At 37.0% G+C, this 25339-nt stretch overlaps 1 protein-coding gene across 1 annotated transcript in view; it reads left to right on the top strand.

Annotated features, from left to right (window-relative positions):
• RSPO3 (R-spondin 3) overlaps positions 1 to 25339 on the top strand; it is a 77385-nt gene that overhangs the window by 16509 nt on the left and 35537 nt on the right. Inside the window, exons 2-4 of the mRNA XM_004263849.4 lie at positions 15636 to 15827; positions 17405 to 17551; positions 22160 to 22357. Of these exons, the coding sequence (XP_004263897.1) occupies positions 15636 to 15827; positions 17405 to 17551; positions 22160 to 22357 (537 nt within the window). The remainder of the gene's footprint in view (positions 1 to 15635; positions 15828 to 17404; positions 17552 to 22159; positions 22358 to 25339) is intronic.

Genomic DNA, 25339 nt, shown 5'->3' with positions numbered 1-25339 from the left:
GACTGATCTTGAAGTCCCTGCAACAGTAAGATCAAAGAGCTTTCCCTTTCCTTCTTGAAGCATGCTCTGTCCTTAGACAACTATCCGTCAAAACTTCAAGAATGTGGAGTTAGAGCTTGAATTCAAAAGCATGAGATTCTCTTTGTACTTTCATGGAGTTTTTTAGATGATATTTTTTAAAAGCTAACAAATGAAAAAGAAGTTCTGTTGGGGGGGAAAGTACAGGGAAAATTGAAATTAAACTTAGCCTAAAATAACATAAATTCATTCATTCATTCAACAGCTATTTATTGAACATTTAGTATGTGCCGAGATTGCAAAAGTGAACAAAACATACGTGATTTGTAGCATGTCACAGTGGTTAAGGAAAAAAAATTTAAAAAACATGAAACCAAAATTAAACAGTATTTGGCCTAAGATAAGTGAGAACTGTTAGGCACTCTTTCTAAGCTGTATAACTTTCCTTTTTAAGTATTGTTTAAATAGAACTGGAAAACAGATTGTTTACAAATAAGCCTAATGAACACCCAGATTTTTCTCTGGAAAACAAGGGTACTAGACATCATGTGGGGAAGACACAGGAAGGTAGAGGAAAGATCAACTGAAAACACTGGAATTTATTGGGCCTCCCAGTATTTTCTTGCTTGAAAATTTATGACCGATGAATAGGAGTCATGGCTTAGCATGACGTTTGTGACAATCATAGGAAGTTTGCTATGCAAACTATAAACGTGGTTGGCATTGTTAGGTAAAGCTTGTAATGGAGCGGCATGGTTTAGCTGAGCGAATTTCCTTTTTTTGGCACTGAATAATTCCTATAGTTGAACTTTTACACTAGTTCATTAGCTGGAATTACTTTTATCAAACAGACAAACATTAAAATATTGTATGTTTAAACATTAGTGCATTTTTGTCCATCTCTCAGAGGCATTTTTCAAACCTTTTATGGTAACCCTTGACCACTACATGGAACATACAATCCGATCTACTTAAAGCTCCAGTTTGGCAAATGCATGTCAACAGGTTATTTGGATTTCTTATGTGATCTTTCCTAACATCAACTGAAAGCTTTAAATGTCAGTTGCCAGAATTCAGAGGCTTGAAAATAATATGATCCAGTTCTTTTCTGTATGTTATTACTAACTTGTGAAGGATTTTGCGTAAGGAGAGGTGACTATCAAGTGTTTTTATATATGTTATCTCATGTAGCCTTCACACCAATCTCGCGATATATAGTTAACTATTTTAGAAATGAAGAAACTGAGGCTTAAACTAATTAGGAAACGGATCAAAATGACATAGTCAGAAAGGGTAGAATTAAGTGTATACCCAGATCTTATGGCCTAAAGCACAGCTTTCCCCATTACACTCTGCTTTTCATTAAGCCCATTAACGGAGAAGGCCAGAGGAGGTTTAAATGAGGGAAATTCTCTTTCTGCTCCTGAGACAGAACTACTGATGCCTCCTTAGACAAGAGAGTAAACTGGGCTAATTGACAGAAGTGGTTAGTTGGGAAGTATAATGAGAAGCCTTTAAACTGTTGTTAAAGCAGGGGCCTGATAAGATCACAACTACTGTTCTTAAAAGTTCACTGTAGTTGCTCAATGGGAGCAGAAGTGGTGGTAGGAAATGGAAAGATGTGAGCTCCGTTCATAGGAAAGGGTGATTGGAGGTGAGGGTGGGGAGGGCACCCGGCTGTCTGGCTTTAGCCAATGAATGGTGCCATTTACTGAAATAGAAAATACTGGAGAAAGAGCCATGTGGATTAGGTGTTCATGTTTTATTTTATTTTATTTTTTTCTAAATTTATTTATTTATTTTTGGCTGCGTTGGGTCTTCATTGCTGCTCGTGGGCTTTCTCTAGTTACGGCGAGTGTGGGCTACTCTTCATTGCAGTGCGCAGGCTTCTCATTGCAGTGGCTTCTCTCGTTGCGGAGCATGAGCTCTAGGCGCGTGGGCTTCAGTAGTTGTAGCACGTGGGCTCAGCAGTTGTGGCACACGGGCTTAGTTGCTCCGCGGCATGTGGAATCTTCCTGAACCAGGGATCGAACCCGTGTCCCCTGCACTGGCAGGCGGATTCTTAACCACAGCGCCACCAGCGAAGGCCTACAGCATGTTTTAATAACTAGGAAGATTGCAGGGAATACTGCATGCAGCATAATTCCCTCACGTAACTGAAGAGGAAAAAGAGAGGCCAGAGAAGTGAATTACTTGACTGAAGTCACTTTGCAGTGGAGCCAGGAGTAGAAACAACTCCTGTGGCCATTCTGTTACACCAGACACCACACGGCAGATGGTTCCAAGGACTGACGTTCCAGAGAAGTGCTCTGTGGATCTTCTGGCAATCTGATTTCTTATTTGTTTAATTAACGGTCATTTCAAAGAGAATTATTTGTTCGCTGGATACTTATTTCACAATCTCTTCATTTTCTTACTCCATGAGATCTAAACACTAAAAAGTTTCTATAACCTGTTGTCCTAGTGTAGCAAGACTCACAATAGGGCACAATTTTTAAAAAACAAACCAATTATACATACTGTCATCAAATACAGTTGTCAGTTTCCTCATCAAATATATTCTTATTCTATTCCTGGGAATGGTTAAGTTCAGATCTGGCCCTGAGATGGTAAAGTACCATTATGCCCATTATTAACAATAACATATCCATATAATTTTGGACAGCTTATAAACACATGCATATTTGTACGCATATTTGTCTTACAAGTTCATGGCCATTCCTGCATTACCAGAATCCCCATTTATCTCCTGTGAAGTTCCTGCTATTAGTTTAATTTCTTTGAGTCTGACAATAAAGGCATGTAGATTAGGGGAAATCTTTGTTATGGATGAGATGATTCTTATTGGCTGACAAGGTGAATTGGTGGCTCTTTAAGGTTCTTTTCCATTTAAATACCCATGTGTGAACTCATCCTGGAAGGTGGGGTGGGGGAAATTCCAAGGGAAAAGGGTACCAAATAAGCTATTTTAAAGACAGAACAGAAATGCTTTTAAATCTAAGAATAAAATTCTAAGCCCATGGCTCCCCTGATAGTCCTTATAAGCTAAAATAAATTAAAAATAAAGATTCATAGTGATACATTATTTGATAAAATATTAAGGAAAAAAACTTTCCCATTTTGTTATTTCACTATAATCATTTATTTTTGTTATATATCGGGTAATGAATTAGGATCTTGAAATTTGCTCCCTGATTAATATTCTGGTGATACAGTATCCAAAGGAACAAGCCTATAGAGGGTATGATGGAAGATGAACCAAGTTGGATCTCTTTTTGTTACTAAAGATTTGGCTGTATAGTCTCAATGTAGAGTGATCATTATCGTGGACCACAGGAACATTTATTTCATCCAGTGAGGAAGATGGAAAATCAGAGGAATAACAGGCAGGTGTCTCTGCTCCTACTCTATGCAAGATTCATGACTAACTTTCCAGGACCTGTCTCCACAACGACTAATCACGAAGAAATGAACATCAGGGAATGATCTTAAACACTGGAAATGTAATGGGATATCGATGCTGTAAGAAATCACGCTTAGCTTCAGCATTTTAGTTCTGTTTGGTTTTGGAGAACTCTTAGATTCCATACCTAAACTCGTGCACGCTCAGGTGTAATGATTGAACTGCCAGGTTGCAAGCATTCCCCCCAACTTTGTTTTCTGAACTCCTATTATGCATGAACAACTTTTCCTAAAGTCCCATCACCTTTCAAAACCATGACTTTTCCTTGTTATCGGCACAACCAACTCCTTGGCCTGCTATTCATGCTCCTTATGTTTAGTCATAACTTTCTCAAGCCTCTAATTCTTTCCATAAATTTCACATTCCAGTCAACCCCCCCCCCCAAAAAAAAACCTGAAAAGTGCCACTAATGCTAGGTGATCCTTGTCAAGGCACCACAAATCCATAAGCCTCAGCTTTTGTTTTTGGGGAGTTTGGGGTTTTTTTAATAAAATGAAGGGGTTTAGGGTTTTATTCTTTATGATGCATTATGAACCTGTTAATGTGCCTTGTCCTGGGCTATGTGTTTGGGATACAGAAGGGAAATAAGACAAGTCCAAGCCCCAGGACCTCAAAATAAAACAATCATTTTCACCTGCTTTTCTCCCTCCCTCAATCACCTATCCTTCTAGTTTGATATCTGAATTCCCTTATCTCAGTTAACCACATCATTTTATGCCTAGTTTCCCAAGTTAGAAACCCCCAACTCAACATTTATTACTCTTTCATTTTCCCATTGAAAATTGCTTGTCAAATCCTGTCAATCCTGTCCAATCTTCTTTGAAAATAACTTTAAAGTCCATGCTCTCTTTTTGCATCCCATTAATACTATTCTAATTCAGCTAACAGCAATGCCAGATACAGAACATAACATCCTATTGACTCTCTCAACTTTTAGTCTCTCCTTCCCAGTGATTCTTTTCTCCACCATCAGAGAGGATTTACTTAGAACCAAATTAGATCATGTCACTGATTTGTCCATAAACAGTTCATCTAAATTACGTGTAAGATTAAATTCAAATCCCCACCCAGTTTCTCCTTATTTCTCAATATCCAGCTCAAATGTCAGGTCTCCCAAGTAGGTGTTTCCAGGTGGTTAGTTGTTTCCTTTCTCCCTGGCCTTGTACACAGTGTTTACCATGCTGGCTTGACCTTGTTTATAGTCTCTGGCCATACTTGGAACTCCTAGGTCTTATCCATCTTTTCATCCAAAGCACCAAGCATTGTTTGACAAACTGTCTGAAGGAAAACAGAAAGCATAGTGGGTGTGCTCTATGGTAGTAGAACTTTCTGAAAGACAGATTAATGTTCACTGTGGGGAGATGTTTTAAGATGTTCAATATGAGGGGATGCAGTAAAATAATTATGTTGGCTGCCCCCAAATATCATAAGATTTGTTTTACTAAACATGATTAAATAGACTGTTCTGGGGAAGCTGTTTGAACTAAATCCCTCTAAAGTTCCAAAGGTTTATGATTCTATCAGCTGGAAGCTAATTAACTGTGTGGATGTCAGTGTTCTCATCTGAAATCTAAGATCCCATAAAATTCCAAAGTTTTATATTCACCATTATCCCAAATGTTCTTTATATATTCCTACATAAACATTACTGCTCATAACATTCCCTCTCTTTCCATTTGTCTAAGTTCTTCGCTTCCTTCAAGTGCCATAACTATTCCTAATCGTTCTCTACAGTCTTCAGATACCTCAGCCATCAATAATTCCTCCTACCTTTTGATTTCTGTTGTAAATTTCTAAACTATGTATTTACAGCCCTCGGAATATAAACAGACTATTCTACTAACCGCATTGTAGAATTCTTGAGCCAGGGACCGTGCTTTGTCTCTCAGTCCCTGCTAGAGAATTCCCAGTAATCACTGAATAAATATTTAGTTGTGAGGATGGCCATGATGTGACACTGAGAGTGTGATATTTGTATCACCTGCATCACATTCACCTGGGGTGCTTCTTATAAATGTAGCTACCTAGGCCCACCTCTTCATTCCCAAATCAAAATCTTTTGGAGTAAAACCTATGCATCTGCATTATTAACAAGTACTTCAGGTCGTTTTCATATACAGTAAAGTTTGAGAACCACAGGCATAGACCTTCACGTTCTCTATACCATTCTAGTACCATTTCCATGGCATGCCTGACCTCCTGCAGTCTGTTTAAGCAGTTTCTTGTCGTCAGTGTGTTGCTAGAGTCCCAGAGGACTTCTTGCTCAGAATGTTGTTTGAGACCACCATTGATACCCATTAAAAGCTGTGTCTGCAAGTCCTTAAAATGTAGCCCCTCTCTATGACTGTTCGTGAATCCTTGGTTCCTCGAGGTTCCCCAAATCTGTGTTAGAAAGAAGCTTCAGCATCTGCCCTCTCTCCTGTCTCCTTGCTTGGAGGCTCCTGAGGAGTTATTATTGACTAAAGCTTCCAGCTGCCTTGAATAAGAGTGGAAATAGTACAAGGATGTGTTTGGTACTTCTTGAGTAAAACAAAATGTCTTACACTTACTGATTTGTAACGAGTGCCTGTAAGAGTGCTAGGTGCTTACACATGGTCTCGCTTAATCCCCCCAGTGTCTATTGAGTAGATATTTTCGGGTTGCAGATGAGGAAGCTTAGGCTCGAAGAGGTTACCCAACTATTGTCTAAATAAATAATCAGACTCTTATTTGTGAACTCTTCGACACAGATTATTGGTTTTTTTCATCTTTGGATGTTCACCAACTAGCCCAGTGTCTGGATGTTAGAAAACTTAATTGTTTAAATGAATAGCTAGTTGAAGAGGTACCTTCTGGTTTTTCAGTTAGTAAATGTCAGCACTCTGTTTGAGTCCAAAGCCAGTTCTCCACCGCCCAGTTCCTGTTCTCCTCTAGGAAACATGCAAGGCCCATTTCTGAATGAGGGGGTACCACAGTGAATCATGCATATAAATACAAAAGTGAATCATACTCACAAAGGTGCATTTCGGCTCCTGTTCTGTCAGCAATTTTGTGAATCTAGGAGAAAAATCCACTTATTTTTTTTCTGCTCAGGACTTTAGATGTCACACATAAAGCTGGATTTATTTAATGGTATACCCACTATTTGTACATCTTGTGCCTGTTAAAATATCACAAGTCCCTTGCCTGCTGTTTGCTTATGCTAAGACTTCAGCCATCAGATATGTTACTTTAGCATGCTATGTGGTGAGAAGATTTAGGTTTATTCAGAATATAACAAAGTGGAGCTTGTTTTTAGCACAAACTGAAGTTTGTTTCATTCAAGAATATGAACTCAGTAGTTATAGAATCATACCCATGCAGATTCCTTACCATTAAACTATCATATTTTCTGTTTATGTTGATTTCTAATTAATTCTTTCCTTAAAAAAAAAAAAAACAGAATGGCTCTCTCAGCCAGACCGGAGCACATAATGATTCCCACTGTTGGATGAACACTGTTGGATCTGTCTCATGAAAAACGCTGTTATTGCCACCCACTAACTCATCAACAGGTCCTGGCTCTCTACAGAATCTGGGTCTCCATTACCCCTGTCCACGGCCTCTATTCACCTCCACTTGGGAACATGGCCACTTGGAGAAGGGGAAGCTTTCCCCCCAATTAGCAACAGCTGGAGATGCTGATTCAGTACCTTACATTTTACACCCGTAGCAGAGTACTTCATGATAGATTTTCTACTTGTAGTTAGGAAAAATACCCACTATTTTTGGTTCTACAAATGCTTTTTGTTGCAGTTTCAGCAGTAGTGTCAACTATAGCTATCTGGTAGCTCATAGGAAAACTAATATGGTTTTCACTACTTTTGAAGAATCAACTGTGGAATTAGCCCTTAGGTTATTTAAGTCATTTAATGGAAAAAAACCCATAATAGTGAGATTCTAAAAGGAAGGTTATAAGTGAAAACTATAATGCTGTTGCTCTAAATTATTTAGACTGTCAGTAGGCATCACTAATGGCAAGAATTCAGAAAAATACAAAAAGGATTATATTCAAGATTGCAAAATGTTTTACTCTTTTTATTTATTCTTATGACGTCTTACATATTTCATAACTTTCCTGTTTCTTCTCATCACCACCAACGCCCCCTCCCCCTCCACACACACACTCCAGTACAAGAGAATGAAAATTTAAAACCCCAAAACAAACTAAAATTACTGCTAGAGGGAGGTGGGAGGAACAAAAGAGAAATAACATGTTCCCAAGAGCAAAGTACAGGTAGATCAATGTACAGTCTCTTCCAAGATTGCAATCTGAATGTAAATTCCCTATTTATGTCTAGTTAGAACATTATCCTCTAATATAAAAATTAATAGGAAAACATGTTTTCGTGGAATACAAGATGCTGGTTCTGTTCCATGACCCATAAAATTAACAAAAATTAAAGTGAATAACTAAATCAGGCAAAAATGTGTTCTTTCCTTTCCCTCTAATATCTGCTTACCAATGCAGAGTCTGAAGGTACTTGGTAGATAATCCCAGCTATTTACTTTGGTCGAAAAGGGTCTGTAGGATCTGGCTTTAACCTCCTTTTCTAACCTCATCTCATACCAGTCACAGCACTGCAGCCTCATTGGTGTCCCTTGTGCTGTTCCTCATGCCCTGGTCCTTCCCACAGTCTGTGCACTGGCTGATGCTGCACCTGGGGTGCTCTCCCTCAGGTTTTCATGGCCGAGTCCTTCTCACCCTCCAGGTCTCAGCTAAAGGGTAAATTTCTTAAAGGGACCTTTCCTGACCAGCATATTTAAAATAACTTCCCAGAGTTATTCTCTGCTTTACCCACCTGTTTATTTCCCGCACAACACTCATCACAATCTTTAATCATTTAATTTTTTGTTTACTTGCTTATTAGCTGATTAACGTCATGAGATCGGGAACCAGATGTCTTATTCATTCCTACGATTTCTGCACCATGTGTTGTGTTGGGCACATAGTAGTTATCAGAAATTTTTGTTAAAAACCTTAATACTAGTCTCCACTATATATATATATATATATATATATACATATATATGTACACACACATATATGTGTATATATGTGTGTATAATATATATAATGTATGTATATTAAATATATATTACATATAATATATATACTATATATAATATTATGTATATAATATACATATATATATACACACAATGCAACCCACTTTCATCTTTCACTTCTAGTTCTGATGCTATAGCCTGTGCATAGAAAAAGCACAGCCATTGTCCACCAACTTGGCATCTAGTTCCAAATATTCATCATATCTTAGATTTCGGGAATTCTATATCTGCCATCATTTGCTAGCCATGTTCTTAATATTTTGAGCTGGCTTGATTTTAGTGGAAAGTCTAGCTAATTGCTACTTAATGTTAGGTCTGTTTTATTGCGTGGTTTTATTTTAAAGTATTTATAGAATATAAATATTAGACTCCCTTCAGGAAATTATTATTCAGTAAGAGAAAAAGAAAGATTTTCCAAGTTTTCAAAGAAATAGTTTCCATTAAAAACAGTGTGTTTCCCACATAATAATGGTGGAGCCCTAACTGGGCTGTATTCAGCAGCTGGTGAATACATTCCTCTCTGAGACTATTAGGAATTTTGTGAACCCATTGGTCCGGGCACAAACTTTCAGACTATCAGAAGTTGATTCACTGGGACAAAAGATGTGGCAGACTCAATGATTTTAACTGCTTCAGGTCAGTCCATGTCTGTGCTATTGATTTGACAAAAGACCAAATAGAATGTGTGGGTGTCATGTGTCTAATACAGGCGCACACTCACACACACACACACACACACACACACACGTGTGCATACATTTATATATTTAAATAGCATAGGTGAATTTTAATTCATGTAATGATTAAAACATTGGTATATGAAGACATTAAAATCATCAGATGATACACAGTACTTCAAAAGTAGCAAAATCTATATAGGTATATATATAAACATGTTGCTCTTTTAACAAATTATTAGTCAAAAATAATAATAGAGGACTATGATAGACCTCTGTTCATCCAGGTATCATTGTTTAAGAATGTAAAGGAGTATTGTATACCAGTAAGCGATTATATTTATTTAAGCAGCTTTTGATATTTTGCTGTCTATACCTAATACTCCCAAGTTGCCCAGATGGTTCTAGAGATCTTAGCCATTGTCAATTCTGCCCTAAAAGCTTTAACCTATGCACAAATAAGAAACATTGATTCTCAATATTTTCTGGGGTTGATTCAATAGAATTTGAAAGAGACTGCCAAGTTATTCAAGTTTTTAACATTAGATTTTTCTTAAAGTTAATATTGCCAAAGGAAACATGAAACATCTCTTTCCATGACCAAAAGATTACATTAAACTTAAAAATGATTTTATAACAATCAAGTCCCAAGATCTGATAGAAATGTGCTGTCCTTACTTAGGCAAGAAAAAAGTCTCCATTTTCACCAGGTGAATGGATAACTGAAGTAAATGACACCTAGAAAAGCTTTCATTATGTTATTTTGAATGATTTATTTCATAATTAAGCATCCTCAAAATGTATGTGATTTAAACTTGGTTTCTTTACTATGTGTTCATAGATGCAGTTCACTAAAGTCAATTATTATAGGTACTTTCCGTTAAATATTTACTGCTTTAACATCGTTATTTTTTTTAAAAACACAAATAAATGGCTTATATTTTATATTTATTGCTTTCATCCATTCAATAATCAAACACTCTTTAATGAAGGGACTTCCCTGGCAGTCCAGTGGTTGAGACTCCGCGCTTCGCCTGCACGGGGTGCGGGTTCGATCCCTAGCCGGGGAACTAAGAGCTTGCATGCTGTATGGCCAAAGGGGGAAAAAAAAAACAAACACCTCTAATGAGGACCTATTCAGTAATCAGCTACCCTGTGTAGAAGCTGAGAATTATCCGGAAAATTACGAAGAAATTATCTAGACCGACTATATTTCTGCCTTCGAGAAGCTTCCAGTCAATGCGAACGTCCTTGTAAAAGGAGAGGACATGGATGAAAGGATAGATGTAAAAGTAACTTTGATTATAGAATTTCACCTGTCTCTTCTCCCTACCCTGTCTCCTAAGGCCACTACATGGAGAAGAGCAGACAGTGAATGCTGGAAAGACAAGAATGCTTTAGGGAGAATCTGTATGTTTCATTGGTTAAAAATAAATTTATCAAATTGGTTAATTTATTAACTTTTGATTATCTGAATTATAAAATCAATGTTACCTTCATGTGTTTAGCACTTCCTTTGAACTTAGTCAAACCTATTATAAACCTAAAGTCTGTTAAATTTTGTACTTCTGGAAATTCTCTAGCCACAGATAAATGACTCTCAGAGGTAATTGGCAGCATGCAATAATGGATTTCTTCTGCATAGCAATTTACAGTAGATGTTAACATTTGCAGTTGGACTGTAGAAAGGGATTAAAGTAAGGGAAATCCTTGAAGTTTACACTTAAATTGTTACAGAAACAGAACTTAGATTCCAATGCTGCAGTTGGTTTGGTATATCATAAACATTGAAAATAGCAAAGATTGTGTATTTTCCAAATGCTCTAGTACCATTTAAAACTCTATGTTCTGCACCTTTTATCAAAAAAGTTGAATTAACTATCATGACAATAGCCTTTAGGAACAGTTGCATCAGTTACACATCACAAGATTCAAACAGAAATAGTAGGAAGACTTGCCTAACAGCTAGAGAAATTGAAGTCACTTACACAGGGAGTATCGACAATTCAGACACTGAAAATTGGTGTAAGTTATGCATTAAGGTATACTCTTCACATTTAACTTTCGTATACAAATTAAGAAAAGACACTTTCCTCTTTCCCAATTTTAGGAAAAGATATACAAATTTGACCATGTATTTGAAGCATTTGTAATCAGAAGGTCCCAATTTAAAGTTCCCATGAATTCTGCCCATTTATTCACTTTATATATACCCATGTTACACACCTAGAGTTTACTTATATATAAACAGATTGGTACCAGATATCAAAGATCTAGGTTCTAACCTCTGATCTAAGTTCACTATTTGTCCAGCAGTTTACAGCATTTCTTTGAGTCCTAGTTTGGGGTTCCAAAATAAATAATTGTGATAGCTTCTACCCTTACTAACGGCAGTTTCCACGGTTAATTTAGCTTTCTATGAGATGCATGCAAAAAGTGGTAAAAATTGAAAGCAAAAGTGGTATAGAAACACGGAGTATTACTAAAATTAGCTGATAATATATATTTTCCTTATTTGGACTACAATTCCTTCTTCTGGCATCTTCGGCACCTCGCCCTTTCAAGATCTCTTCTCTAATTAAAAGACTCTCACGTACATCTCTAGCAACCATCACGATATTAAGCTCCATCTACTAAGCATCACTTTTTGGACAGTTCACAAAATCTGCAAAATCAGTGATCCCAAACCACGTTTATATTTGTAGACCTTCTTATTCTATGTACCTTGCCACAGCCCTTCAACTGTGGCTTTTATTCAGCCGTCCCTTTCCTTTCTCTTCACTGGCCAGACGTAAAACACAAATCCTCTCACTTATTCAGTCCACATCCTGTTGGTCAGCATATTTGATTGAGTCCACCTCCTAAATATCCTTGGAATATGCATCCCTCTCTCACCACATTGCACTGTCTCTGCTATATTTTAAGCTCTCATCAGTCTTTTTTTTTTTTTTTTTTTTTTTTGTGGTACGCGGGCCTCTCACTGTTGTGGCCTCTCCCGTTGCGGAGCACAGGCTCCGGACGCGCAGGCTCAGCGGCCATGGCTCACGGGCCTAGCCACTCCGCGGCACGCGGGATCTTCCCGGACGGGGGCACGAACCCATGTCCCCTGCATCGGCAGGCGGACTCTCAACCACTGCGCCACCAGGGAAGCCCTCATCAGTCTTTTTACCTTGATCCTTACATTAGTCTTCTCCTAGCTTCCATGCCTGCCATGCTGCCAGGGAAATTGCCTTTCTGATGCAGGTGGGATCGTATCACTCACCAGATTGAAGTCCTCCAAAGCTACAGAATAATTTCTTTGGCAGAGCCCACAAGGGGTTTTATAATCTAGATCTATCCTGTGCTTCCAGTTTTCTTGATGTGCCTCATACCTCCATTCACCACTACTTAAGCATAAGTTGCATGGAACGCGTGCCAGTCTCCTTGATGGGGTAATTGTGGTGTTCCTGCTTCCAGCCCCATCATGGCCACTTACATGCTCATAACGTCAACACATTTTCTAAGATTAAGTTCAAATGTTAGATATTCTGTGAAACCTCCCCACCACCAACCCCTCCAATGCTCATATAAAATAGTAGTACAGAACATTGTTTACAAAAAAAGTGATTCAGAAATAGAAAATGAAGGTATAACTAGAGTGGGGGAAAAAGAAGCAGCATGACAAAGTAGAATTCTATTTTCTCTCTTAGAATTATAAGATTTTAAGACTGAAAGGGCTGTTACAGTCAATCCAGACCAAAGTTTTCTGTGGTTTCCATATAAAAAGTAAAAACTCTTGCCTTAAGATGAAGTTTGGGAAATTTGTATCTAGTTGTGTCATACCAACTGCATAATTTGAGTGATCCTTGTACAGGGTTCAAGAAAGCAAAATGTCATGCTACTCAACTGTAAAAGAATCTAGAATCATAGAATCTGAGCATCATAGTCTCAATTTTTCTTGCTTCCCACAGCGTAACACTTAACCCTTCCAGAAGAAGTAAAGTTTGCCATTATTTGTATGTGCCCATATTCAAAATTCCCTGATTAAAAACAAACAGAAATTTTCTTTGCCAGTTAGGACAATTATATCTTCTTTAATTTTTCGACACTCTGTTTCGTCAAAACTTTTGTCTAAAAAGGCAAAATATGGGGAAAAAAGAGTGATTGTAGTACTATGTGTGAGTTGAATGTGCTACAGTTCATCAGCAAAAGTGTTAAAGAGGGAATTAAGCAAGATACTTTGGCACATCTCATAATTTGGGGCAAAATTGTTACTAATCCTGGGACCCATACAGAGGTCTCTCTGGCAGAAGTTTCCAGGCATTCAAAACCCAAATTTTTAAATAAAATTTATTTCAAGATATATCAGTTTTTGAGGCTCAGAATATGTAAGTCATATTTATTTTCATAACTTATCAATTTAAAGTTATAATTGACAAAAGTTTCAAGGGGCTTAAACTTACAATTGTGTTCCTTTGAGCAACTGCGTTTCAGAGATGAGATAGATTGATGTGGGTCAATCCAGTCCATCTTCATGTAAATTCAGTCACTTACTTTCCTGAGCTTGGAGTGATTTTCTTTCAAACTGAGGTCCCGTTTTCCATCAGTAATTCTTATGAAAAGGTTTTACAGGTTTTGACCTACACCTCTCACTTTTTGAAATGGGTCGATTAGATTCCGAACACATGGAACTCTCTTCACCCCTTTCTTTTTTAGGGTCCTTCCCAGATTAAAATATGTACACATTTTCTGTAAGTCTCCAATGCTGGAGTTCCTGGCATGAAAAATGACCCTGTTCCTTGGAAGGCAGTATTCACTTACAAGTCCCCCAGGTCCTGTAATGTCTAAACCTCCTGTGCCACTTTAGATGTCCGCCCCACCCCGCAGAGGAGCATGTACAGGAAGAGCAGACTTCCCTTCCCCCACACATTTCCTCAGTTTATTTACAAAACGTCTTGGAATGAGAATGAGCTGCTTGTGGTTCCTGTGGCTGATTCAGGGATGGTTTCCTCCAGGCAGAGAATGCTGGTCAACCAAATGACCTTTCTGCAGCTAACCCGTGCGCCCCTGTGGGAAGGCTGATCGGGCTTATGGGTACCCCTTCTAACTAAGCCTGGTGGGATTTGTTTTTGCAGTAAAGAACTTAGCAATAATCAAACATCACTGTGAAGATAGACTTAGTCATTGCAAGCTTCCTCCCCGCACCAACAGTAGTCAGAGAAACACGGGGATGCCTTTGCACTCTTGTGCCTCAACCTTGCTTCTCATAGGGTCAGGATTATTCCCTTCTGAATTCCTGAAGGGACCATAGAGCTATTCATATTGTATATGAATAGAGAATACCTTAGGAGAAGAAATCATCCCAAACACCAGCTACATGAGAGATGCACGTCAGTCAGCAATTTTCCATGAGCTCACACATAGGTGTCTATGACCAGTTAATAGTCATAAAAAAAGGTTTAAAGTTGTGAAGATCTCAAGTAAACATGAATCTTCCAAATGTTTGTATTTGTTCAGACTTGCTAATGAATATTCTCACCACACATATGGGTGACTCTTAGAAACCTTGGGATTCTCGGGGATATGTGTAGGAGTAGCCCTTAGAACAGAGTGGTCATGTCCTCACCAAATATATATTTCACTTAAGTAAATGAAAGATGAGGGCACAAAAACTGTAAGACTTCTCTCCCAAAAGATCAAATATTGAACATAACTTATAGTAAATATTATTATAAATACTTACATATGATCCACGTGGAACTACTGATAAGATAAATCACATTTTCATCATTATATCAATTTGAACTGATAAATATTAAACTCATGTGAGAAGAAATGTTTCAGGAAAGCATTGGCAGGGAGTGAGGTGCTGAATAGCTACATAGTTGCAGAATCAGTTTGCTTTGAATCAGAGAGTGAAATGGTGTTCTGTAATAGACCAGAGTTGGAAAAGATATCTTAAAAATTAGTGTCATTACTCAGATTAAGCCCCAGTCTATGTTGTCATCCTTATTTGAAGACATTAGAGACATCCACCACATAAATGAAAAGCAAAACTAATACGTATTGATTTCAATGAGTGAGCACAAAATACCCGTCTCTAATCTGCCAGGGTGCTAGTTCAGTGAGAATACTTCCACTAGGTATATACTATCTATAAATATTTTGGGGCAATATATTCTTATTTTTCAAATGCTCAAATTTTTAGAACTTTGAAATTAAAACAATATATGTATGTACTAAAGGGAAATACCAGATCACAGAAAAGAGGGAAAAATTCCCAACTTATTCACCCATTACCAAGTTGAAAGCTAATAAAAGAAAACGTGTATTCTGCCCAGAGAATGTCATTGAACTTCTATATCTATGATTTAACTTTCATTTTTGTCTTTCTACATTTGTCCCCCTAGTGCATCCTAACATCAGTCAAGGCTGCCAAGGAGGCTGTGCAACATGTTCAGATTACAATGGATGTTTGTCATGTAAGCCCAAACTATTTTTTGTTCTGGAAAGAATTGGCATGAAGCAGATTGGAGTGTGTCTCTCTTCATGTCCAAGTGGATATTATGGAACTCGTTATCCAGATATAAATAAGTGTACAAGTAAGTGTCTACACAAAATTATGTTTTTATCTCATCCTTGGGGAACTTTCCAAATTTGAAATGGCCTCTAGCCATATTTGTAATATTCAATGTTAAGTAAATAATAATATTTACCTGACACTTAGGCTAAACCATACTTGAACTCAGCCCTTAGGGCAGGAAGATTTTCACTGCTATAAAAAATACTCCAGTTTTGAGCGGTGTTTTTTTCATCATAAAAACAAAAACTGAGAACGTGGTTATCATTCATTGAACCTGTAGAAAGTTACCACAAGCACCAGTGCCACCTGAGTTCCCACCACCATCACAAAATCCAAGTATTTAATGACTGAAAGAAGTAATTCAGCTATTTTCGCTTCAAGAAGGATTCCAGTACAGCAACTGAAACATTTATTTATCAGTTGGAATTAAATGTTGGAAACACTCTCAGATCACATCTCATCTGGACTGAAAGTTTACTCTCCACACCGTAGACCCAGTAACCTTTCGAAATGTAAATTAGGAAATATCGCTACTCTAGCATACATCACATGTGGCCCTGCCTTCCTCGGCATACTCAGCTCCTATGACTGCCCCTCAACCACTTTGCACTAACCTCACCGGCCTTCTTGCAAGATCTTCCCACTTCAAGGCTTTTGAAATGACTGTTGTACGCTCACCGTCCTGGCAGTTTGGAAAACTCTTTGCCCACACCTTTGCTTGGCGGGCTCTCTCCTTTCATTCAAGATTCTGCTCAGATGTCACCTTCTCACAGAGGCACTCCATGACCATCTTGTCCAAAATAATCAACCTCTTCCCCTCATCAGTCACTTTTTATATCTTTTTCCTACCTTTTGTTTTTGTCGTTATTTTTTCCAGAGCACTTATCACTCTGGAAGTAGACTGCTTAGTTTCAAAGACCACTCTGCTCTGTGGTCCTGAGCTAATTACCTAACCTTTCTGAATCAGTTTCCTTCTCTGTAAAATGAGAATCATAATAGGGGCTACCTCACTGGGTTATTGTAAGGTTTAAATGACAATATTGTAAAATACTTGTAGCAGTGTATGACATACAGTAATCACCATATAAGGATCAACTATCATTATTGTTTATTGTATCTCCCCTCCTAGAATGTAAACTTTGTGAGGTATGGGCCTTATCTCTCTTTTGTATGCTGCTGTCAATGTACCTAGAATAGGGCTTGGCAGACAGTAGGCAATCAAATATTTGTTAAATTAAAAAATAGACCTCAAGAGCAGCACAAAGGCAACATCCTAGTACATTTCATCAAAGTTCTAATGAAACATTTTCACTATCATTTAATATAAATAGACACTTGGTCTTATAAGCATCCTTGTCAAAATTTTTTTCATAAGGCAATAAATACAATAATTTTGAAATCAATGACTGGTGTACCTCAACTAAATGACTATGGAGGAATCTTTAATTTGGTTTGGCAAAATAATTTTGAGCCTAAGTGTTTGTTTGACATACAAGTTGCATGTGCCTGTGTTGTAAGCATACAGAACTGGACCAACAATAAATAGTTAACTGATGCTAATGGAAGCATATTTCTCTTTTCTTTTTTTGTTTTCAGAATGCAAAGCTGACTGTGATACCTGTTTCAACAAAAATTTCTGCACAAAGTGTAAAAGTGGATTTTACTTACACCTTGGAAAGTGCCTTGACAATTGCCCAGAAGGGTTGGAAGCCAATAACCATACCATGGAGTGCGTCAGTATTGGTGAGGAAGAGCTCTAAGACTTAGGAGGGATGAGAAACACCAGAGATGATAATGTCAGTCTCCATGGAAACGCTGCTCAAAGTGCTGTCTCACAAGAGCCTGAGGGACCACCTCTAAGAGGCTCACTCCCTCCTTCTTTACAAAGATACCATCCTAATGGGCCTTACTCAGCGTGTATCACAGTAAATTTAACACCCTGTGCGTGCACTGTTATTTCTTAGGGACCATCGATAACTGTTTCAACTATTGTGATCATTACAGATTTATTTTGTATCATTATCTAATGAAGTTTTACTTATAGTAATTTATATGTATACATGCACACTTCCATATATACACACACACACAAATTTGATATTGAACTAAATTTCCACCTTAGGTTAAGAGTTTCCACCTAGATCTAATGTCAACCAATGACCAAACTTATTTTCCAAAAGGAGGAAACATACTCTCTGGATACAGCCCTTTAATACTCAGTAGATGGATCAAAGACTTCGAGAACTGGATCTGATATGGTTAAAAAAAATCTCACTTTTTTCTCTCACACTGCTTTGCTGAAACACCCTGCTTGCACAGGTATTCAGACACAAGGAGAGGATTTTGGACTTAGACTGACAGAAGGACACAGTCCCAGGGCCTGATTAATTGCAGGCTGAGTTTCCTGGAGGAGAGGTTCCTCAGACAAGTTGTTTGCCTAATAACGGATCACTGTCAGGCTATATTTTCCCTGTTTTAAATGGTGTGCAGCTACTACAGCTACGAGCTTGGTGAACAGTTGGGGAGCAGATGCTAAACCAAATGGGGAGACAGCATACTAAATCTCAGAATCCCCTGGGCAAGAGCTGCAAGAACCTTTTGATACTGCAGTGCTGTTGGCAAATGCACACAATTGTCCCCTTGATTCAGTGCAAGATAGTCTCCAGGACACCCCTGGGCTCCCCACAGACATATCCATTAGAATCTTAAGTACTGGAGAAATAACTCTAAAGTGGTGGTTTAACCATTTCAGGTCCACATGAGACATTTATTTCTAAACAAACTGTTTGTGAGAAGGAAACAAATGGATGATATTTTAAAGATAATCTCAGAAGCATCTGGAAAACAACTTTCCTGAAACAGCTCATGGCTCAATTTGGTTCAGTCTTATTTTTTCCTCTAGTCAATAAAAACACAGAAAAATAAATTAGAAATAGGGTAAAAGGTACATGAGAAAGCACTTCAAGTTCATCTCTCTGTAGGTCCTGAGGGCTGATGGTTAGAGGTGATAACTTCCAAACTGTGGAGAAAATAGGAAACAGTTCTGAAAATATTCAAGGACAGAAATTCAGGATAAGTTGCAGAAAGTCTGTGATATTGCTCTACCCAGGAAAGGGGCGAATGTTTAGATTTTCTTAGTTGTTGAAGGTGTAGCATCAGTCCTTCAAAGTCCATTTATTTAAATGTGTTAATGCTTTCCTATCAGAGAGCATTTAACACCTGGCACTGTTGGATTAGCTATTAAGGCTTCCTGGTAATTTATAATACTATTTAGACAAAGACTGTTTGGTTAACACAATTACGTTTAAGAAATTTATATATTTTAGAATAGGGGTTAGCAATCTAAAAGCCATTTAGTGAATCAGGCTCATTGAACAGATAGGTGTAAATGACCTAGGACATAGGAATAGGCAAATCAACTTTAGTTCCCAGCTGGCTCTTGTTGCTTGCTGCGTAAGGGATGTCTCCCATCACGTGGTATCTGGCCTACAAGCACTTGTGTGGACCATGCCTGTGGGATTGCCTCAGAATTTCACAAAAAATGATGACTTGCTTGATGATCACAAAGGACCATTAAAGGCTGTTCCTTTAACAAATATGAAAACTAGGACCCAGAGAGCTGATATGGTGATCCCAAGGACACAACGTGAGTTATTGTCAGTGCTATAATTAGTACCTCTACTCTAGCTCTCTACGGCAGAAGTTGAAGAATGTGTCTCTCCCTTTGCTAAAATCTATACTGCATGACTTGTTTCTTACCCAGATTTTAAATTGAGAGAACATGTCATAAACAGAGAAAACACCACCTTCATACAGAGCTAGGGTAAAAGATTTATGTCACAACATACCCACTCCTCATGGTTTGCAAGTCAAATTAAGCAAAAATGTCGACTGAATCCAATTTTATAGGAGAATGTATTTCTTCCACTTTGTGCTCCAGAAATTTGCTTCCTTTCTGCACTGTCATTCTGCCATCCTCATTGCTCTTCTTGGAGAGTTGGTGCTGTTCAACTAGTCACAGAGGGAAGATATCTAGCTCCAAAGAGTGAGTAGCAAAGAACATGGCCTTGCTATGTTCTCTCTGGAACCATGCAGTCAGGCAGCAAGAATGAGAACAAATGAATAATGTTGTAAGACCATTACTGGTGAACTATCCAATTCAACTTTCCTTCCAGTTCAAGAATTCCTTTTACAGCATTCCAGGCTGACGATCAACCACACCATGACCACTTCCAGGGACAAGGAGCTAACAACATTTTTTGAGACACTTGTTTCATTAGTGAACAGTTAAATGTTCCAATGTTAAGATTGTTCTTAATACAGAGGATAGAAGAAATGCAGTTTCTGTTGAGCAGTTCTGTTTTTTTCTTAATTACCTCTTAACCAAATAGTGCCCCAGATCTATATTGTTCATTTAATGACCTGAATACTACTTAAATCAACCTATTTGTTGTCTTTACACGATCAACAAAGTTTCCATTCTTTCCAAAAATATTTTTTGGATACTAACATTAAAGGTTCATCTGAAAGTATTTAGCTAAGAAAATTTCTTCTCCTCTCAAGGCCTTTTAACTATCCCATCTTATTAGAGCTCTTTATATCTGAACTCGCTAGTTGTGAATATTTTTCCTCCTTCTTCAATGGAATAATCTAAGATTGGCACTAAAATTTCATTTTTAGAACCATTCATCATCTGACTAAAGACTCATAGCTACCTATGTTGTAATTTTTTAAATCTGTTTTTCTTAAGTCTAGGTGTACATTTGCCTAGACCACCTTTGCTTTTATGAAAATCACAAAAGTTTGGGTGATTTCCACATCACGTAATTTTTTTCTAATTTAGTCCATGTAGTTCTGGCATTAAATGAATACTGGACAAAGTTACAGCTCACAAACTTGGATTTTTATTTTTCCATTTGCTTTCTTGGAGGTGTTTTTATTTGTATGTGCAAAGCTCCCCTACTTTTTAATGACTAATATTGGGATCAGAGATATGACCTTAACTGGCAAGAGATTATGATATCATTAAGTGATTTGGTTGCTCTGTTCTTTAACCAACTGAACATGAAGACTCCTTTGAAAGTGGTTCAGTAAAGTTCATTTAAGTTCATAGAAACTTAAATTCACTTATCTAATCATTTCCATTCAACTCTGTGTTGCATTCAGATACCTGAAAGTGACTGAAAAAGCATGTGAAAAAAATGTATTGTGAATGGTTTTAAATTTCTGAAACATTTAGGTTATATTTGTTGAGGTTGTATGAAAAATAGTATTCTGCTCTAAAATAAGGATTCGTTAAATCAGAAGGCAGCAAGGTTACTGGGAATTTGTTTTTGTGGAAAGAGAGTCATAGCATCTGAAAGAGTTACTGTTGCAAGCCGTTTCCTTTGTAAGTCAGGAAATTCTATGAACATAAATATAAGAATATCACCTTGCAGGTGTTTATTTTTATTAGAAGTGTAAAAATCTGTTATAATACCTTGTAAAGCCAAAACTGAAAAGATTGATACACACAGAAAAAGGGAAACATCTACAAAAGAAGTTTTAGAAAAAGTATATCAGTTCATCCTAAAAGTCAGCCTGTCAGGTGACTTCTAGAAGCAGTTTATCAGCTGAAATTGTCCCAGAATTCACTTAAAACAGATACTGCTATGCCTGAACTACACCCATGAATAAATGACAATATTTAAGTACTCAAGAAAAGGCACATGAAGTAGAAAAAGCACTGAGTTGTAGGCCAAGCACCTGAATTCATTTTTTGCTTAATCATTCTCTAGCACAGAAGTTCTCAAAGTGTGTTCTCAGTACCTGCAAATGTGCATCACGCGTATCATTAGAAATGCAAATTCCCAGGCCCCACCGCAGGCAACTGAATTGGAAACTCTGGATGGGGAGAGGTCCAGCATTCTTTGTTTTAGCAAGTCCTCCCTGCAGGTGATTCTGCTGCACACTAAACTTTGAGAATCAATTCTCGAGTATGTAATAATGACTAACCTATCAAGTTATGGTCAGGATCTATCAATAATTGTAGCAGTGCTCTAGAAATTGTAAAGCATTGGTCAGTTGTGAATAATTATATTCATGCCTGGGTTAATCAAATCTACAGTGAAAAGTAAACCCAATGCAAGAGTGAGTTTACCTGATAATATGAGGACCAAAAAGTGGAAAACATTCTATTCCTGCTTTCACTTTCTCTTTGTTTTATCTTTAAGTCATCTTGCCCAACTTTGTTCTGCAGGATTTCTGCTCAGAATTTGGGCAAGTATTGATGGAAGCATGCCTTCTTGTTTATTTAACAACTGTGAAACTATGTGTGAGCGAACTGAGGCTGTTTCTGGTGTTCTATTTCAGTGCACTGTGAGGCCAGTGAATGGAGTCCTTGGAGTCCATGCACGAAAAAAGGAAAAACATGTGGCTTCAAAAGAGGGACTGAAACACGGGTCCGAGAAATAATACAGCATCCATCAGCAAAGGGTAACCTGTGTCCCCCCACCAGTGAGACAAGAAAGTGTACAGTGCAGAGAAAGAAGTGTCAGAAGGGAGAACGAGGTACAATCATACTAACATGTGCTTGTTTGAATCCTCATGATTTGATGCAAATTTCACTTTATTTCTTAGGAAACATTTATTATTATCACTCACGTCTGAAAACCCTAAAATGTGTACCAAACAAAGAATATGTTGGCTGTAAATTACAGAATATCGATGTGGTAATTTTTTAAAATGGAGCTTGACATCAGAACTTTACACAAAAGTGTGCTAATTGAATCTTAGGGAAGGGGGCTGCATTATAAGCATATAATATATGCCTATATCTTCCTTTTGGGCCATTATCTTTCCTATCATCTACCTTCCTAGTACCTGGAAAACTTAGGGGAAGCCTCAGAAACACAAGGTCTAATAATAACATTTGATACACGAGCATGGTGAATACCAGCCATCAGCTTACTTCTTTCTTCATTGCCTACAAACCAAAGTAGTGCAATTAGGTGTTAAGCTTTTGTAGCTAAACATATTTTAAAGGTTACATATTTTATAAGTATAATACAAGCATTCGTGACATTTTATCCCCAGATTTTTTTTCATATTACAGTAATTTCATACATCAGATTATAGAACCTACCAAATCAATATTAAATAACTCTGTGTAAGGGCTGTTCTGAAGTCGTATGAGTGCCAAGGAAAAATATATCATATAATCTGATGCTTTAAGGTGATTAAACTTCCATATAGAAGATCTGCAGTTGTTGACTTTTAAAATATAATTTTTCCATCTTTCTCACTAACCCTCAGCACCACTGCCTACGAATATGTTATGTAGCTATTGGTGAGCCTATAAATGATTCTCTCAATTAATTGCAGCTTGGCTGACTCTGTAGTTGAACTTCCTTTGTTTATGTCATTCATTCATTCATTCAACATCATTTTATTGAATTTTTATTTTATGGCCACACAGAGTGCTAAGCCCTGGGGATTCACAACTGAATAGAGTACCATCCCTATCCTGAAGTTATACTCAGAGTCCAGTGAAAGGTTGAGATGTTTAAGCAGATAATCACAATATCACATAGTAAGGGAGGTTTGGTGTGTGGAAAATTTCGATGGAAACACAGAAGAGGGTGCTGTGAAAACTTGAACTTTGCTCATACAAGAAAGGACTTGGGTCCCCCGTACTTTGCAGTGTCTTTCACTGTACCGAAAGACCAAACTGACCATCATCAGGATGGATACAGCATGTCGTTGCCATTAGTAATCAAGTAGTTAATGTGATAAACTTTTTGAATACATGGATTATTTTAAGGGAACTTCAAGTTTTTGTAAATTTATAAGAGGTTTTGATTAAAATTAGGTTTAAGGAATGAAAGTTGGCTAGTGAAAAAGGTCTTTCTGGCATTTGTTACCAATTAATTTAAAACATCTTAGATTTTAAAAGTTGGATTTGGAAATAAAATATTTCATCACTCTACTTGTTGGTAAGCTCCCATAGCCGTACATTTACTTATGTTTACTAAATTTTCTTAAAATTTAATGACTTACAGGTGGTCTTTGTTCATATTATTCTTTCCACAAAGATTCTACATTACTAATCAGTATTTAGTATACTTTGCTTTTAAAATATAAGTGAAGAAAATCTCATCCAATAGAAAAATTAAATTATGATACTAATTACATTTTTTTCTTTTATTTGAGGATGTGGTCTTCTAATATATTTTGCTAGCACTGACTTAAACATTAACATTGAAAATGTTAGTTTTTAAACTAGCAACAACTAAGATAAGTAATGCCATAAGAAGTTTAAAATAGTAACCTGTAACATAAGCTTGACTTAAAAATTTCTTTCTGGTCCTTGTTTCTTCTCCTCTGAGTAGGATACATTGGCATTTTATGTTTACAAAGAAAATGTTATACAACTAGAAAATTTTAGGTGCTTTATTCTTTTTCAAATTTGATAATCCATAGACTACTAAGTAGGAAATGTGGATTACATGTATAATTAAATTCAAGATTTAGTTCCATTTTTATTTAATTTTCATTCATCTTTTTATATGTCTGTCAAAAATAATTTCTCAAGTAGCCTAGAAATTTAAGATAGGAAGGTAACCACTTCTCCCTTCATTCCTTACTTCTCTAACGTATTAGTTTTCTTAACTTCTCTTAATGGTAACTCAAATATCAAAAATATATCTATTTGAATATGAAGAAACCAAATAGAAAAGTAATTATGACCCCTGGATATGCCACTGTATCAAATATCACATCAAAATAATAACACTACCCAGAGTCTTCTTGTTTGTATTGTATATCTCAGAGCTATACAATAGTGATAAATATAAACACAATAAAGTGATGAAGACATGATTTCTCCTACCACTAGAATAGCTATTACTTGAGCTGCACCTAAATGATTGTAGATTCATAAAATAACATCATTTAGATTCATGGCTGAGCATTTTCAGATGAGAAAGCTAAAAGATAAGGTTTTTTTAAAAAAAAATTTAGCCTGAAAATCTTGAATTTAAACTTACATCTATCTTCCCTGCCCAAGAGGTTAACAATAGACAGAAGTAGATAACTCATATTTGGAAAAGGTATGGAGCATGTGTACAGGAATTTTTCTGCTGTGTTGTAATTGCCAAAGGCAAGGTCTCCAGGGAAGAATGATAAGATCCAGAAATGACTTTCTAAAATGTACACAAAGAAGCTGAATAGGAGGAACTAGTTTTTAGTAACAGAATGGATTATTCTAGTTGTGAGATGCATATTTGTATATATGAAATTTTCATATATATATGAAAAATTGGTTGCAAAATCTTACACATACACACATTTTTCTTTACTAATATTCTTCTCATGCTTAGAATAGTTATAGTTAGTTAATCTGAGGAGATAAATGTCATTTCTGTAGCCCCAAATCTAAACTTTTATCTGATGTACTACTTGTTTGCACATTTAGGATTATTTCCCTTTACCTGGCATGCTGCCTTTTAATATCTTAACTTCTCCATCAATTACTAGCTTTAATAAGAAGTT

Source organism: Orcinus orca, chromosome 12 (genome assembly GCF_937001465.1).
Source record: "Orcinus orca chromosome 12, mOrcOrc1.1, whole genome shotgun sequence".
Taxonomy (NCBI): Eukaryota; Metazoa; Chordata; class Mammalia; order Artiodactyla; family Delphinidae; genus Orcinus; species Orcinus orca.
The sequence above is the reverse complement of the archived record's forward strand: the minus strand, read 5'-3'. Positions and strand labels throughout refer to the sequence as shown.